At 36.8% G+C, this 17,581-nt stretch overlaps 4 protein-coding genes across 7 annotated transcripts in view; 2 read left to right on the forward strand and 2 right to left on the reverse strand.

The window, feature by feature from the left end:
- Nucleotides 1–355: 355 nt before the first annotated feature.
- Nucleotides 356–4,940, forward strand: LOC103500706 (phospholipid:diacylglycerol acyltransferase 1). Its single transcript, XM_008464107.3, has 6 exons — nucleotides 356–1,295; nucleotides 1,646–1,868; nucleotides 2,005–2,288; nucleotides 2,834–3,143; nucleotides 3,244–3,503; nucleotides 4,221–4,940. Exons 1-6 carry the CDS (start codon nucleotides 862–864, stop codon nucleotides 4,702–4,704), a joined length of 1,995 nt encoding a protein of 664 aa, XP_008462329.1. The 5' UTR covers nucleotides 356–861; the 3' UTR covers nucleotides 4,705–4,940.
- Nucleotides 4,941–5,652: 712 nt separating this feature from the next.
- On the forward strand, nucleotides 5,653–8,709 carry LOC103500707 (PHD finger protein ALFIN-LIKE 3-like). Of its 2 annotated transcripts, none has more exons than XM_008464109.3 (5): nucleotides 5,653–6,000; nucleotides 6,827–6,859; nucleotides 7,105–7,333; nucleotides 7,431–7,560; nucleotides 8,158–8,709. In XM_008464109.3, exons 1-5 carry the CDS (start codon nucleotides 5,904–5,906, stop codon nucleotides 8,422–8,424), a joined length of 756 nt encoding a protein of 251 aa, XP_008462331.1. In that variant the 5' UTR covers nucleotides 5,653–5,903; the 3' UTR covers nucleotides 8,425–8,709. The 2 variants fall into 2 exon arrangements, with proteins under 2 accessions (XP_008462331.1, XP_008462330.1); XM_008464108.3 differs by having other exon boundaries at nucleotides 5,663–6,000; nucleotides 8,149–8,709.
- Nucleotides 8,710–9,359: 650 nt separating this feature from the next.
- Nucleotides 9,360–10,634, reverse strand: LOC103500708 (uncharacterized). The gene has a single exon (XM_008464110.3). The coding sequence runs from the start codon at nucleotides 10,632–10,634 to the stop codon at nucleotides 9,579–9,581; it is 1,056 nt and encodes a 351-aa protein (XP_008462332.1). The 3' UTR covers nucleotides 9,360–9,578.
- LOC103500710 (midasin) overlaps nucleotides 9,360–17,581 on the reverse strand; it is a 40,195-nt gene continuing 31,973 nt past the window's right edge. For all 3 annotated transcript variants that reach the window (XM_051091811.1, XM_008464112.3, XM_051091808.1), the window contains exons 67-79: nucleotides 17,178–17,399; nucleotides 16,939–17,097; nucleotides 16,516–16,740; nucleotides 15,957–16,244; nucleotides 15,712–15,882; nucleotides 15,281–15,487; nucleotides 13,475–15,178; nucleotides 13,103–13,384; nucleotides 12,785–12,964; nucleotides 12,495–12,593; nucleotides 12,253–12,378; nucleotides 10,517–12,136; nucleotides 9,360–10,437 (exon numbers count right to left, since the gene is read on the reverse strand). In XM_051091811.1, coding sequence (XP_050947768.1) covers nucleotides 12,104–12,136; nucleotides 12,253–12,378; nucleotides 12,495–12,593; nucleotides 12,785–12,964; nucleotides 13,103–13,384; nucleotides 13,475–15,178; nucleotides 15,281–15,487; nucleotides 15,712–15,882; nucleotides 15,957–16,244; nucleotides 16,516–16,740; nucleotides 16,939–17,097; nucleotides 17,178–17,399 — 3,696 coding nt within the window. In that variant the 3' untranslated portion in view covers nucleotides 9,360–10,437; nucleotides 10,517–12,103. The remainder of the gene's footprint in view (nucleotides 10,438–10,516; nucleotides 12,137–12,252; nucleotides 12,379–12,494; nucleotides 12,594–12,784; nucleotides 12,965–13,102; nucleotides 13,385–13,474; nucleotides 15,179–15,280; nucleotides 15,488–15,711; nucleotides 15,883–15,956; nucleotides 16,245–16,515; nucleotides 16,741–16,938; nucleotides 17,098–17,177; nucleotides 17,400–17,581) is intronic.

The raw sequence follows: 17,581 nt of genomic DNA on the forward strand, positions 1-17,581 counted from the left end.
GAGAAGTAGCATAATGAATGTTGGAAAAACAAATGGGGGCATCGCATTCGCATCTTATTACATATTTTCGTGAAGACAATACGACGACGTACGCGTGCGACTCACACATGTTTCACGTGCCGGGGCCCATGAGACATTGGAAATTAAAATCGAGTGCAGTTGCGCACACGGAAAAAAGAACGGTCCTCCATAATCACGTCATTAAAGACAGCCAATCAAAATGGATCAAAAGAAAATATATAAAATAAAGAAAACACTGGACCCAATAAAACACTGCCACGTAATTAGAGGAATATCTAATTTTGAAAAAAATTGCAAATTTTATCGATAAAGAAAGATCGAGTCAAAATCTGAAAGCAATAGCAAACACGTAGAGCCAGCACAGTTTCGTTTCTTCGCCATAATTTTGCTATCTTGCTTAGCAGTCGGCAGCGCAGCTCCTCCCGATCCGACCCGCCATTGATTTGATGAGCTAAAGCTTCTGTTTGTAACTGCTAAAATGTGACGAGAAAGCTTCCATTTCATTTCCAAGGAAGTCTTTCGGTTATTTATCTCTTTAAAACGGCGTTTTCTTTAGCTTTTTTAGGTATTTTTTTTTCAGCTTTGAATTGCCGCTGTTTGTTTGCCCAGAAAAGCAACTTTTTCCTGGTGGGAAAGATACATTCCTTCTTGTTCATTACATTAGATTTTTGATTTACAGATTGTTTGGGTTGTTGGGATTTCGTTACCTTTGTTTTGCTTCTTATTGTTCTGTTTCTGAGAGAATTTTGATGGAAATTTTGGTGTAAAGAATTTAAACTTAGAGGGTGTTGTAGAGATGATTAATTTGTGAAATTTTAGTTAGAGGTTCTGTGATTGAGTATGCCAAATATGTCTTTGATTCGTCGTAGAAAGGGGGTGGAAAAAGATCCCAAAATTCAGAAGGATGAAGACGAGGATAAGAAGGAGAAGGTTAGCGGAAAAGGAAAGGAAGCTAAGGCGAAGAAAAAGTGGTCGTGTGTAGACAGTTGTTGCTGGTTTGTTGGGTGTGTTTGTACAACATGGTGGCTCTTGTTGTTTCTGTACAATGCGATGCCTGCGTCATTGCCCCAGTATGTGACAGAGGCAATTACGGGGCCTTTGCCGGATCCCCCGGGTGTCAAATTGAAGAAAGAGGGGTTGAAGGTGAAGCACCCTGTGGTGTTTGTGCCGGGAATTGTCACCGGTGGGCTTGAACTTTGGGAAGGCCATGAATGTGCAGAAGGTTTATTCAGGAAGCGTCTGTGGGGTGGCACGTTCGGTGAAGTGTATAAAAGGTATTTGATAATATGACCCTCCTCTGTACCTTTGTTTTGATGGTTTAATCTTTTCACGTTTGGTTTTCTAATTGTCGGAGTTTTATAAATAATGATAAGTTTTAGTAATTCTTCTACATGAATTGAAGATTGATATACAATAGCTATATCGTGTGAGGTTTTAAGGTTATTGATGTATTAGATTATCTGAAGTTGTGGTTCCTGGTTGTCGTTGATATTTTATGAATTCGTTACGAGGTTGATATTTGCAATGAACTTTGATGATGTGCACATTCAAAGAAATTTGTTGCCATGCCGGTTGGTTTTATATAACTGAATTTGGTATTCTTGTTGAACCTTTTCCCTTGCAGACCTTCTTGCTGGGTAGAGCATATGTCATTGGATAATGAATCTGGATTAGATCCTCCAGGAATCAGGGTCAGGCCTGTCAGTGGCCTTGTTGCTGCTGACTATTTCGCTCCGGGTTATTTTGTGTGGGCAGTCCTGATTGCTAACTTGGCTCGAATTGGTTACGAGGAGAAAACTATGTATATGGCTGCATATGACTGGAGAATTTCATATCAGAACACCGAGGTAAATCATTTGGTGGAATACAATTTTATACTTGATAAACATATCATCATTTTCCTGCCGAGCAAGTTGTTCCATTTTTACCATTACTAACTGTTTGTAATTGCTTGTTAAATACATAAATTCTCAAATGATGAAGGTTAGAGATCAAACTCTCAGCCGAATAAAAAGTAACATAGAATTGATGGTTGCTACAAATGGTGGAAAAAAGGCAGTGATAATTCCACATTCGATGGGTGTTTTATACTTCATGCACTTCATGAAGTGGGTTGAAGCTCCAGCGCCAATGGGTGGTGGGGGAGGACCGGACTGGTGTGCTAAACATATAAAAGCAGTTATAAATATTGGTGGACCTTTTCTAGGTGTTCCCAAAGCCGTTGCTGGGCTTTTCTCTGCTGAAGCCAAGGATATTGCGTTTGCCAGGTCTCTATCGCTTTAATTCACTGTAGTTGGGTAATTTGGCTGTTTTGAATATGCCTATGTGATACCATGGTTAGGGAAGGAAATTTCTACTTCTATAGTCGGTTCGGCTCATGTACCTTGTCCTTGAATTCATAAGTTTGGAAGTTTTCTGGGGTGGAGTTGTCTAGGTTACTTAGTATGTCGGCACCTGCTTTTATGCCACAAATCCTCGGCTATAGCAAGCTATTTCACTCCTTAGTCTATGCCAATAGTTATAAGGCTCTAATTCTTAGCTTGTGGATTTCTCCTAGTGTGCCTAGATGAACTTCAAGTCACAATGATTTCCAATTTTGTTAAATACCTATGATCTTTTTAATCATATATGCAGTACATTTTGGAGTACTTTTTTTCAGTCAGAAGGCTGCTCTGTAAAATAAAATGCTAACAGCTTTTAATTTCTGTGAGATCACTTCACTGACAATAGTTTTGTTTGATTATCAATCTAATTGAATTCTTACGTTTTTGTTGACTGAAAGATTTCATGTCTCTTGCATCCCGCAATGCAGGGCTATTGCACCGGTCTTCTTGGACAATGATCTGTTTCGCATTCAGACATTACAGCATGTTATGAAGATGACTCGTACATGGGATTCAACCATGTCAATGATACCAAAAGGAGGGGATATTATATGGGGTGACCTTGATTGGTCACCTGAAGATGGCCATGTTCCCAGCAAAAGGAAGAACAAAAACAATGAGACACGTAATGGTGATGGAGATACTTCTTCAAAGAAAGTTCACTACGGACGAATTATATCGTTTGGGAAAGACATAGCAGAGGCAGATTCATCTGAGATTGAGAGGACTGAGTTTTTGGTAAGGCTCTATTATTTAGCCTAATGATTTTTTCTAATTAATCAACCCTGGATGATTTTCTTCAAAGAATTCTTATGTTGCACATTTTATTATCTTGTAGGATGCTATCAAAGGACACAATGTTGCAAATGCTACTTGCCAGGACGTTTGGACAGAATACCATGACATGGGAATTGAGGGTATCAGAGCAATCTCAGATTACAAAGTTTATACAGCTGGATCTGTCGTAGATCTACTTCATTATGTTGCCCCACATACAATGGAACGTGGGAGCGCCCATTTCTCTTATGGGATTGCCGACAACCTTGATGATCCGAAATACAACCACTACAAGTATTGGTCGAACCCGTTGGAGATGAGGTGAGAATCTTATTCTCTTTATTTTACATATAGATATAGTTTTAGGTTTCATAACACCATTTTGGTAGACCTCCTATCCAATACACTAATGTTAGAAGAAAGAATGGCGAAGATGTGGGGAGTTTGGAAGGAAATTTGCTAAAGGAGAAATCATTGGTTGGGATTGGAACCATCATGAATTGATCAAGTGGTAAATAAAAGGTTTGAGTTGTACTGTGTACTACTTTTATCAGATATCACATATTGAGATTCTCTGATAGCTTTTCTGGCTCCTGCTTATATAATCTGTTTAGTAGTGGTTTAAAAAAAGAGAAAAAAACTAAGAAGTAATGATCAATACGTGGTGGTTACATACTTAACCTTTGATATCCTACAAGTTTCCTTGAGATTCAAATATTGTAGGGTCATGCAAGTTGTATAATGAAATAAGCCGAAGTACATGTAAGCTGGTTTGAACCCTCACAGAAATAAAATTGTTTTGAGTGTGTTACAAGGCATACGAATGTAAATTTGGATCCAACGGTTATTTGGAAGCCACCACAATATTACTGAGTGGTAGCATGTTGATAGTGTGGTAGAAGTGTAGGACAACACAAATTATTGTGTGTTTTCTAGCAATTTTGGAGAAGACTTATGCCTCTTGAATTGCCTAAGACTCGTATTTTATCCTCTCTTATGCTATATTAAACTTTGTTCAATATTAAAACTGCTCTACAGATTGCCAAATGCTCCGGACATGGAGATCTTTTCTTTGTATGGAGTTGGGATCCCGACCGAAAGAGCTTATGTTTATAAGCTATCTCCTGCTGCTGAATGCTACATTCCATTTCAGATTGATACTGCAGCTAATGATGGTGATGAAAACGGCTGTCTGAAGGATGGAGTTTACACCGTCGACGGAGACGAAACCGTGCCTGTTCTAAGTGCTGGTTACATGTGTGCCAAAGGCTGGAGAGGCAAAACTAGATTTAATCCTTCAGGAATCCGAACATACGTTAGAGAGTACAATCATTCTCCTCCATCAAACTTGCTAGAAGGACGAGGAACGCAAAGCGGCGCTCATGTCGACATAATGGGGAACTTCGCATTGATTGAAGATATAATTCGAATAGCATCAGGGGCTCAAGGGGAAGATTTGGGAGGTGATCAAGTCTATTCTGATATATTTAAATGGTCAGAAAAGATCAAATTGCCTCTGTGATGATCCTAGTTGTTAGTTGATTATATATGTTCTTGAAATCATAGCAAATTCAGCACACCCACAAAAAGAAAAAAGAAAAAGAAAAGCTTGAAACTGTATCATTTCAAGCAACTTGGGAAATTTTTAGGATTATGGGAAAACCACCCCTTAATTTGGTTGTCCAATATCATTTTTACATCTCTTGTATTTTTCCATCAGAACTGGTTGAATTAGCTAAGCCCAAAATTTTCTTTTTACCATTGTTTTTGTTTTACATAATTAATATTGTAAACATTAAAATTTTCATATCTTGATGTATAAAAATTATAAATTATCGGTGCAAATTTGATAATCTTAAATTTAGCGAAGGTTGCAATTATAGACCGAAAAAGATTACTTCGTCTCTTTTCTGTAAATTATTTATTACATTTTCTAATACTTGGATTTAAGTTTAATTGTAAAATAAAGTTTTGTCTCTTCAAAATATAAATATCAAAGAGTTACCGACAATTTTTTTTTAGAGAAAAGTAACATACATCTTTTTTTTGCATTTCGCAAAAATGATAAATATCTCAAGTAATTAGATATATGATATAGGTCTTATTATCATAAACTTTTTTGCTATTTTTGCAAATGTCCCAATATCAGAAGATTAATACTATTTTGGAATGTCTATGTTCAAAATGTTCCACTTAGTTCATTTTAGTCTATATAATCCTAAAAATGACCATTAACAAACCAAACATAAAACAACTAAGATTTCTGATAAACCAAAATCGAAAATAGATTGAGTAATATTTAAATTCAATTATTATAATATATTTTATAAATCCTATTGTTGAAAATAGAAACAAAATATCAAGCTTTATTTTATATAAAGATGTATTTTATATATTTATTATTATAAGAATAAACTATTAAAGGAAATGAAAAAATATATTTAAGTTTGAATTAAAATTAGAATAATATTAGCATTTAGATCCAATGATGGAAAGATATTGAGAGATCTCAATAGCCCGACTTTACCCTTTCAACAAATTCAAATTTCGCTGTTTCACGATCTATAGCCATATATATATATATATTCCTTTCGCAAATTGTTTGTTTTCGATTCTCTCTCATTGTTTAGGTAATCTGCAGTTTTTTCTTTGATTTTCTTTTCCAATTTTCGACTCTATTTCGTCTCCGGAACGAGGAGGAGGAGCTTGAAGAAAACCGCCATGGATGGAGGTGGAGCAGTGCACAATCGCTCAGTTGAAGATGTTTTCAGTGATTTTAGAGGACGGAGAAATGGCGTCATCAAAGCGCTCACCGTAGGTATTCTTCTTTCCTTTTCTCGTTGACTCTCTCCAGGACTCGGAATTTCGAAACTACCCGTGATTGCAAATTCATTGTATGTTTTTGCTCTTTTCATTGCTTTAATACTAAATATTTTACGTCCTTCACCTTTCTTTTCGGAATTGATTCTTTTCTCCTTCGTTGTTTATGGTTTATTTTGGCTGATTTTTGGCGTTTTTGCTCGTGATGTTGCTGTTTGATTCTTAAGAGAAAACTAGGATGAAGGAATTTGTGTTGTCTAATGTGCTACTCTTCGCTTTACATGACTGTCGCCGTGAAATTTTGAATCTCAGTCTAGTTTTCGCCTGTACAAGCATTGAAATGTATTATGAATTTTGTTCCTGAATGCGGAACGATTTTTGTGTACATGCGCGGCTCTTGAAATAAGAGAGAGTATCGGTATTGTAGCCGAAGAGCTCTCTTCCTTTGCCTGTAATTCTTAAATTGTTGCGACTAATCTTGGCTGTATGTCGATATTTTGGGTAAATTTCTGCAAAAACTTACGAGTGTATGTTTCTTTATAGTTTGTTCACGACTTTTTTAACAATGGACTAATTTGTGTTTGGATGAAGTACTTGATAAATGTAGAATGTAAACTCCATTACTTACATTGTTCAGTTAGTGGAGAGTTCTTTATTAGTTTTATACTGTCCATGTTTTATGTCTTGCTGATTTTTTTGTTCAAGAAAGGTGATGGCTGGAGACTTTATTCATGTAAATTTGATTGAGAGCTAGAAATGCTTGGTTGTTTTGGTTACATTTTGGAGTTGTGAATGTCTAATTCTTTTCAGTTTTATCATTGCAGATGTTGAAGAGTTCTATCAACAATGTGATCCTGGTACATTCTTGTATCTCTTCTTATCTTCTTAGCTACAAATTTATTGTAAATGAAGTTGAGTTGTGTGTTATTGTTATCTGGAATATTAACTTTTTCCCCATCTCCTTTCGTTTAATACTATGTACATTTAATTTGTCCATTTCTTGCTTGTCTCTTGTTCATCACAAGTACTAGATTTTACATTCTTGATCTTAAGTTTAGAACTCCCTTCTTAGCTATGTATATCGGTTCTTTGATGCTTACAGAGAAGGAAAATCTATGCTTATATGGGTTTCCAAATGAAGTATGGGAAGTTAATCTACCTGCTGAAGAAGTACCTCCAGAACTTCCAGAGCCAGCACTGGGTATTAATTTTGCAAGAGATGGCATGCAAGAAAGGGATTGGTTGGCTTTGGTTGCTGTACATAGTGATTCATGGTTGCTCTCTGTTGCCTACTATTTTGGTGCGAGATTTGGATTTGATAAATCTGATAGGTATTTTGATTTTGACTTTAGTTCATATAGGAGTTATTTCAATAACCATGATGATTGATCTTGCTATAAAATATTTTTCCATGTTCTTTTGATGCAGGAGGCGACTATTTAATATGATAAATGATTTGCCAACTGTATTTGAAGTGGTCACCGGTATTGCAAAGAAACAGGTTAAGGAAAAATCATCAAGTGCTAATGGTAGCAAATCCAAGTCAAGTTTTAAATCGGTATGTGTATACTGATCTTCATTTTTTCAGTTGGTTAACTGATTTTACTTGTGGCAATCTATTTCTGAACATAACTTTTTTTTTTTATTTCATATTTGTACTAAATGATGTAGCTTAGGCATTTCCCCCTAATTCTACATATAGTAAAAGAATGAAGCTGGGACACCGATACTAGTTATGATAATGTTTATTGCTCTGCTAGACTTTTTTAGACAATTGAGGGGTGGGGGAATCGAAACCCTAATCTTGAGGTTATCGTACATAGTTGATATCAGTTGAGCTTTCATCTGTCCAGTGTCCTCTGCTGGATAGTCTCCAATTTTTCAGTTTGTTAATGGTGTCTTATTATTATTTTTTTATATATCTATTTTTACTAGAAATGAATTTATTTTCACTTGATGCCTGTTCCTGGGGCTCAACTAATTTCCCCTCCCACCTATTCAATGAAGAAACTGAGCAGGGATAAGAGAAGAGACAAGTGTATTTATTAATGGATGGGATAAGTGTGTACTTGTTAATGGCACTTGTTGATATGATGTAATTTACCATGTTGATTACTCGGATTGGTTACTTATTCTATGTTTTAAGAATTTTCAGAGGGAAGCTGACGCGCAAGGAATGTACGCAAGGCAGTCGCAGGCACGGGAAGAGGTAGAGACGTTGTATGAAGAAGATGAAGACGAGCACGGCGACACCTTATGTGGGGCATGCGGTGAGAATTATGCTTCAGATGAATTCTGGATTTGCTGTGATATTTGTGAGAAATGGTTCCACGGGAAGTGTGTTAGAATAACTCCCGCAAAAGCCGAGCACATTAAGCAGTACAAATGCCCATCCTGCAGCAACAAGAGAAGCCGCATTTAAATGGTAAAGGAAATTTTATGTTTTGATTGATAAATTTATATCACAAGGGCCCCAAATGCTTTTGCTTCTTAGCACATTTCATGTTTCTTCTAGTTTTGGGCAACAAAAATGCCTTTTTAAGTTTCCTATGTAAAGTCTAGATCGCTTAGTCTGTAAGATTGCTCTCTTAGTCTTTCTCTTTTAATTCTCATCCATGAGAGTTAGCTTATAACTTTTGAAAGCTCTCAAGAAATGAACCATTTTTTATCTTTTGATTTAGTAAAGAAATACTCAGTGATCTGGAAACCGTGCTATTTCTGATGATTGCCTCTTAGATTTTTCTCTCGTGGTCGAAAGATTTTCTTTAGGTAAATAGTAAAATCCTATCACGAAGTTGTATTCACACCTTCAAACTTTCAAACTTTCAACAGCGAGACCTTCTAACTTACTAGTTGTACAAATTATAACAATTGTGTCAAAGCTTCGATGATTCAATTTTTATCGTTGAAAAGTTTATTGAATCTATGATTATGACCCCACAAATAGCCAAAATTAGAACATACTTTTGGTCTCACCGCAAACGTTATAATTTCAATTATCATTAAAGACTCATAGGGGCATTCGGCCCACTTATAGTTAGAGTACATGAATGTCTTTTCTGGGCGTTATGATTTATTTTGTTGAAATCTTAAGTCTGAAGATGGAATCTTTTAATTATCATTTATATCTATGGACTTTGACAAGGACAATCTTTTAATTCATATGGATAAGCTTTATTAATCTCATAGTTTTGTTGGCGACGTTCTTTTGTTTTACAATAAGGAAAATCTCACGAAACTGTTGAATGGCAAATCCAATTTACTTTTGTTTTTTTTTTCAAATGAACTAAACAAATATAATGTACTGAATATATATTCAAAGTTGAAATAAGCGAATAAGCGAAGAGAAGCCACCAATTTTACAGAAAGTAATTATTTCTATACATTTTATATATGAACAATGGCTATGCCTTACATTATATGAACAAGGTAGGATTCAGATTGGATTCATTAAAGTAGAATTAGAAAGAAAGAAGAAATAAAAAGAAATCCAAGAAGAAAATTATCAGAAACAGTTTTTTAAAAAAATGACAATCTTCACTCACCATGAAAACTCCCATCTTCCTGCTATGCGCTTTAGCTTGTTAAACTCTCTTGATTCTTTGTTGATAGCCGTTTCAAAAACTCATATGTAGTGATCATTGTCGTTGCAGACATCGACATCGATGCACACCGTGGTGCCAAGCCTCGGTAACAAGCCGTCCATCCTCCTTCCCTCACCAAATTCCTCAATGTCTGTCCTATAGTTGGTCCTCTTCTCCCATTTTCATCCCCATCTAACACTTGCAATCTCGTCTTGATTGTATCGAGTGGCATTGTTATCAAAGCTGATATACTCCCTGCCATCGCTGCGCTCGCTCCTTGAACCGCAATCACAGTTTTGGAATCGGGTTTGTAGACATTGCTACTACAACCTCCGTTTTCATTATCTTCATCAACCTGAACCTTCTTTGCATGATAACAGCACCCAATTCCACCCCAAACCAGCCGCTGTGCTACATAATAAGATGCCCACCACATGGCATTCGACGGTGCGTAGGTCAAAATCGATATCCCAAATCCTCGGTAGAGGCCACGGATGCCATCGGCGTTGAGGATCTTTCGAAACGCATCAATTCCATTGATGTAATGAGTTGAGGGGGAATTGAGATTGTTGTATCTAGGTTGAACCATGAGTCTTTGACTCACAACATCAACAGGAGTCCATACAAGCTGAGCTGCCATTGCAGCACTCAATCCAGCAGCTGCGTTAGCAATTGTAGCTGCACTAGTTTCTGGAAATCCGACTCTAATGGTGGCAGTTCCGACATAGCTCTTTGTAATCTCAAGAGCTCCCATGTATAAAGCTCTAGCAGGGATAGTTCCCATTAGAGAAGTACCAAATCCTCGGTAAAGAGCTCGGAAACCTTCATGGCGGACAAGAGAAAATGCGGTTCTGATGCAAGAAAGTTGCGAATGAGAAACCTGTTGACGAGTTTTCAACACAACCATAGGGTAAAGAGAAGCGGAAACACCTGAAAACAACGCCGCACCGAGAAAGAAGAATTTAGATTTATCGAGCATTTGCCAATCGATTTCGGCCGGAATATGAATTTCTTGCGGCGATTCTTCCTCCGCCGCACCTAGATTCATCTTCGCCACCTTCTCTAAGCTTAAAAACCAGAAAAGAAAAAACGAAAAAAAAAAAAAAAAAAGAAAAGAAACAGTCAAGAATTCCAAACTTCAAAACTCAAATCTCCAGCGCCATTTCTTCTGTCTGCAACCGAATCTAAGATAAACTGTACAAAATTTTGGATTAATATACAAATTTGAGAGAGGAGATGGATCTGGAGTGGATTCAATTGAGAAGAGTTTTTTTCCTCTTATGGAACAAGGTTTTGGATGGAACAGAATCAACGACGTATTGTTCCACCATTATCAGGTGAAACGACAACATTCAGCAGAGAAAAATTCGTCGGCAAGCAGAGGAAGAGAGAAGGAGAATTAGGGTTCCGATTAAGTGGCAATGGCGGTCGGAGAAGGAAAAGGAGAAAGGAAACCGGATGAGTGTGGAGAGAGGAGTGAAGGGAAAGATAAAAGAAGAGGAAAAAGATGACTGACACGTGGCGGTATGTGATTAGGAAAATTGGCTGGCTTTGCTTTGTTAGGGTTTCCTTCTTTGTTGGGGCGCTAGGCGGCGGCTCGTTCGAACCTATGAGTGACGTGTCGACTCTATCCATCTGGACCGTATTTTTCTAGTTTTTATCCTCTGCGGCGCGCTACATGAGTATCCCACCAATCATATTTCATTCTTTTTCTTCACACACACATAGATATATTAATAATTTCATCCTTATATAGTTATATTAATACTTCACTTCAAGATTTAAGCTTTTTTATTTTTTATTTTGATGATATAATTGATTATAAACAAACTATTTTGATAAGAGAATAGTACAAGCACGTGTTAAGATATTGTGGAATACAAACTTTTTTTTTTTTTTTGTTGGTGAACGTATGGTGATCTAATCAAAATATCTTTAAAAAGGCAACATGTAATTTATAAATATTTGTAGTAGACACGTCCAAGTCAACTTTTTTCTTTTTTTAGTTGTTTGTGTCTTTTAATCAATAGACAATAATATATTCAACCATACTAGTCTTTTCTTCCTACCAAAATAATACTAAATAAATAACTAACACAACAAAATTTGAATAAAAAATTACGATTACTCCAATTTAGTTTTGGTCTAAAAAACAAGACCAAAATAAGTTGATGACAGGACACCTCACGAACTTGCCTCCTTAAAATCATGTTCAAGGTCTCATAAATTTACAAGGGCAACAGAACTCTGAGTTTAAAATCGATGGGTATCATATGTAAGAGATTATTTTTTGTTGTTTTCATATTCCAGGTCATTTAGCCTTTAGCTAAGCGCAATCAAATAACTAAAATTTAGGTGATCCGAGGTAAAAAAGAAGGAAAAGAAAAAAAGAAAAAACAAAGAAGGCAGGTGAAGGAAACTTGTGATCATATATTGATAATAATTGTGATCTTAGTTACATTTTTGAGTAAAAGATACAATTTAAATCGATGTTCCCTCCACTGAAGTTCCATAAATTTAGTCCCCGGAATTTTGCATAAGCTCAAACCACTGCAACAGGGAAACAAAAAAAAAAAAAAAACGAAAGAACATCATTAACGTCGATTATGTGAAGGGAAAAAGTAAAAATGAAAAGAAAAGAAAAAGGAAGAGGAAATTAATTTTACTTGTCTCAGTAGATCTCCAAGGGTTCTAGGAAGTGCTTCAATATTCCTTAGAATTATGTAGTATGGGAATGGAAAGGAGTCCAAGTACTTTGAGAATTTAACATTTCCACCGTCAAAAGAAGCTTCCTGGAAAACCAAAGAGGGATGGATTGTAGTGAATGGGAAGAAGATTTGTAACTAAAATCAAAATCCTCAAGTATTATACTTCATATATGAAAAAGAAAAAATATTGAAGGGAATACCATGAGTTCCATTATGGATTCTTGAGGACTATCAAGAAGCAAAAATGCAACCATACGTTTTCGACTTAGAATGTCCCTCACATAACGTTTCAATTTATCCTGCAAAAGGGAAAAATGGTGTTTGTAGAAAATAGAAATAATCCAATAAAAGAAGAAAAAAATGGCCCAAGATAAGATGTGTTTATCACTGCGTTTATATTTTTATTAAAACTGATGATAAGAGTTGGTTACCAAACAAGTTCTGACAGTTTGGCTCATGACTAAGAATAATAACCAAGAAAAAGTATTACCTTCTCATGAAATCGTCCATCAGCAATGATTAAAACAAGCTGTTGTAAAGGATTGTGTCCAGATGGAAGGCGAGCTTTGGTGACTGCATTATCCAATGTGTCATTGAGATATTTCAAAAGGTCAACAACAGGTTCGTCGGTGATGCTATTCTCTTGTTTGAATGTTAGATTGGAGATCATCTGTGTCCACATTCATCGGACAAAAAAGAGGGTTGAGTTTGAGTGTGGTGTAAGATAAGGCGTAAGCATAACAAAAGAATAAAGAATCTTTCATTTCTAACGTCCTAGTTTCTAGATGAGCAACAGAAAAGTTGATACCTGGACACCAGCCTCTGCTGTGAATGATTGATCAAAATCATGCAGTAACCTTATGTTTCCCTTCTTCCCAAAGCTTGCAACTGCTAAGCTTCCCATTTCCAGTTGGGACATGGCACGGCATACAGTCACTAAAGCTTCAGTAGCAATATCTCCACAACAACTTTCGGACATGCTCCGGGAATCATCCACGGCAATAACAATTTGGTAATCACGTTTATTAGGTCTCGTCCTTCTCATCCATATCTTATCTTTACGATAATGACTTGCTATATAGGGAATGACCTGGATGATTACAGAATTGAGTTTTTTCAAGGGTGAAAAAAAAAAAAAGAGGAGAAAACAAAAAGTTCAAGAAGATTTCGTAGAAGGTACCTTTTTCATATTGATCCTTTTGCCAGTTTTGTAATCCCCCTGGAGCTTGCTAGCAAGAGTTGGTTCCATGACAAGACGCAGTTGTTCAGCCAACTCCTGAGATAACCTAGTTGTGCGCAGTTCATATTTCCTCCAGAGAGTGGTTGCACTATCTTTAACCTCGTTAGATACTACTTCAGTACTGTTCACTTTCCCCAATTCATCATCATTAACAGTTAGCTTTTCAAATTTACGCATTGGCTCGTTCAAGTAAGTTCTATTGACAGATACCAAGTTATCTGAAATGGGTGTAGATTCAACATCTTCAGTGTTATGATGTTCCTGGGATTCCTCCTCAGTTGGATTCTGCAAATTTGAAACAGGTACGGCATCATCTACTGTACTTTTATGAATGGAGGTACGACTCAAATCACGAGTTTCAAGATTCTGTCTCTCAGGTTCCATTGGCTCGGAGATGTCAGACTTCATGGCAGTACTATCTTTGTCGAAGTTATTACCATTGGCATCTGTATCGATCTGCTCAGATGTTGCGGGTCCCATTGCCTGTGCAGAACCCTTTTCCAATTCAGAAACAAATCCATATTCTTCTGCATCTTCGTCCTCCATCTCGTCTTGTACATCTTCATTATTTGCCTGGAGATCGACAGAAACTTTTGCTCTTTCCTTCCACGTGTTTAGTGCATCACCAACATTACGGTAAGGATTTGGTTGCATTTTCTGAAAAGATGATGCTTCAGGCTGAGACAATTGAGTATTTAAAGGATCGTCAGTGAATCTCCCACCACTTGATGAGTCTGCTGCCAAGATATCAGTCTCAGAACCATCGCCATTAGGCATGCTTCTTGATGAAGTACCATCATTTTGTATTTCATTACTTCTAGACCAGCTTTTCCCCAGGTCAATTTTCCTCGAGTCTGATGACTGCAAGCCACCATTTGGTTGTGTGGCAGATTCTGCATTTTGTGCATTTTCACCTGCCTCTGACGCATCATTTCTTGGTGCCATAGCATTCAGCTGATTATTTTCCTCATGGTCACCACCCTCAGTGTCCATTTCAGAGGTTTCATGCTCAGTCTCCGCTTCAGTCATATTTTCATCTATCTGATCTGTCATGTTCTCCTCGATATTCCCATTCTCGGTACAATTTTCATCCTCGTCAAGATCATCTTGCACAGAAGATGCCTCCTCTTTTTCATCCATCTCCAGATCTGAACATTCATTCGACTCTTCATGCTTCGATCCTGATGGTGGTTCAGCAACTTCTTGCTCTTTATCAAAATTCATGTTTTCATCTCCCTCTGCATCCGAAGGGTCAGTATTATTCTCACCTTCATCATTCCTTTCTTTATGCTCATCATTCATATCTTTCTCACCATTTTCATCTCCAGAAGCCGAAAGTTCATCGTTGGCTCTAAGTTCACAAGAGCTGACATCCTCATTCTCAACAGGAGGCCCTGATTCAACCTTTTCATTCTCCTTATCAAGACATTCATCTTCCTCCTTATTCCACATTTTCTCATCAACTACTTCACTTTCAGCTCCAGTTTTTCCCATGGTGGACTCTAATTGTTCATCTCCCTCAGCTTCATTGTCCTCCTCCTCGTCGGAATCCTCACTAACACTATATGTCTCTGCATCAAAATCTTGCTCCATTTCAATACCTTTGTCACTTTTACTTGGGTTTGGAGCATCCATCTCGCTTGCCTAAACAAATAATTAATTATTCGAGAGAAAAATTTGAGATCGGAGAAATGAAAAACAAAAAACAGTATCCAGCAAGAGAGGGACTTGTACGATTATGCATACCTTCTCATTAGCACCAAGCAGCTGATCCTCATCAATCATCTGATCACTCACGTCATTTAATCCTGCACCCTCCCCCATGCCAGTTCCACTCACGTCTTGATCCTTTTTATCAGTAACATCATCGTCTGGATTTTCAGTAGGAAGGCCAAATCCTTCAGAATACAAATTAGCCAAAACTGTTGCTAACACATTGGTTGTTACTGATACCTGGCATTGAAATTTCGTTAAAACCAAAAAAAAGGTGACTTCCAGGGGTCTGAGGTATACTGCGTTAATTAAGGAAATGACAATGCCATTGATTTACTTCTAATTGTAAATCAAATTCACAAAACGATAAAGAGATAAAAGAGAAACAAAAATCATCAAAGTGCCACGCATCTAAACATCAGCAAAATTTGAAAAGAAATACAATTGAGTTATGACCAACCTACCGAGCAATTGAAGTCGAGAACATCTTGTAGCAGGCGCTCACCAATATTCTTTATTAAGTCTAAAAGTACATGTAATTGCTGAAAATATGCGCCCACTTGCAATGATAACGTGCAATCTTCAGAGAGAGAATTGCCATTGAGTTTCATACCAGAAGTATAAAGCAGTTTATCCTGGACACAACTCCAAATGAGAACCCACCATAACTTCAGAAAGGAAATGCAGAAAACGAGAAATATCAACTTACAGCGTAAGAGACTGTATTGAGAAGTTTATCGCATAAAGTGTCCAAACTCAAATTTTTCATAAACAAGCCCAACAAAGGTTCCCAGGAGGTAACATTCCCTATATTTTCTGCTGGCAGACTATGCTCAGAGCACGATGAATTAAATTTTCCCAATGCACTAAAAATATGCCGGAAAGTGTCCTCAAGAGCTTCATTAAATTTGCTACAAATCTCGGAAAAGTTTTCACCATAACTGATACTACTCACTGCCTCCAGACCAGATCTGAACTCTTCCTCAACAATACTCGCCTATAAAAAAATTAGTTTTCATATGACCATATGTGAAAAGAGACCATTTTATATAATATATTGAATAAATCAAAGTGTACATAATAGCCTATTACGTTGGTGAATAAATAGAAACCAAAAAACTAATAAAGGAATAATACAAATATGGGAAATATTAAATAGGAATAAACCCAATAGACCCTAATTTACTTTAACAAAAAGTTGAGTTCACTTGCAAGCATTGGCATCAGTCAGCACAAAAGTAATGGGGATGAAAAATATACAGGCATACCTTCTCAAATACTTCATCAAAATGACCAAGCAGAATATTTTCAATTGATCTTTGATTAGCAACACGCTTGGACAGACCAGAGAGATGGTCCCTGAAGATATTGATAACTTCAAAATTCTGACTGACAAGCTCCTTCATTTGTTCCGTAACAACATATGGTCGCAAGACCATAGCAGGGGTTGATATAACTTCCTTCTGGCCAAGAAGGCAATTATCAAGGCATTCCTGCAATATGGATTGCATGATTTTTATTTAATAAAATACAATTTAATCGATAAACGACATAATCCAGTCAAAAAATGAGAGCCCCTACATAGGGAGGACAAAAGGTGCAAGGAAGTGCAAAAAGGATTAAACATTAATTGCAAACATATAGAACATCACTGCATCCAAATAATACAAAATTACGTATTAAATTTGAACCTTTGACTTCTGGAACCCAGGCAAAAATGTCTCTATTGCTTCAATAATCCAATGTTCTTCAGATTTGATGCTTCGGCAGGACTTCAAATGCACATTTTTGAAAGATTTTAGCAGGACTAATTCCTCGTGAGCCATTGTATTCAAACCGTCAAAGATTTTCTGTAAAAATCAAGAAGGTCAAACATTTCTCACAAAAGGATGAAATAGCATTGATATCACACAATGAAAATCAAACTGACCTTCTGCTGCCACATGCATCTATATATGATTTCCTGATTACAACTAATTCTGCTTTCATAACCATTCCGAGCACTGGGATCCTTAGAACTGGAGTACAACTTTTCCAAAAGAGATACACAGCTTTTCAAATGACTCAAATGCTTAGCAAAGCGATCAGCAACAATGTGTTGCTTCTGCTGTATTGCAATAAGTTGGTTCAGAAAAGAGCATGACCGCTCCACCTGGAAAAGAGAAAACCAGGATATAAGGGTCAGGTTTAAGTTGTTGATCCATAAAATCTGAAAAAACAGAAGACAGTAGAAACCCAACCACAGTGCATTATGTTATAGCAAGACAGTGTCACATAGCAACAAGAATGGGAAAACATTATTTAGTTAGTACAGAAAACGATGTCCTAGAGAAA

Source organism: Cucumis melo, chromosome 1, assembly GCF_025177605.1.
Source record: "Cucumis melo cultivar AY chromosome 1, USDA_Cmelo_AY_1.0, whole genome shotgun sequence".
NCBI classification, from domain to species: Eukaryota; Viridiplantae; Streptophyta; class Magnoliopsida; order Cucurbitales; family Cucurbitaceae; genus Cucumis; species Cucumis melo.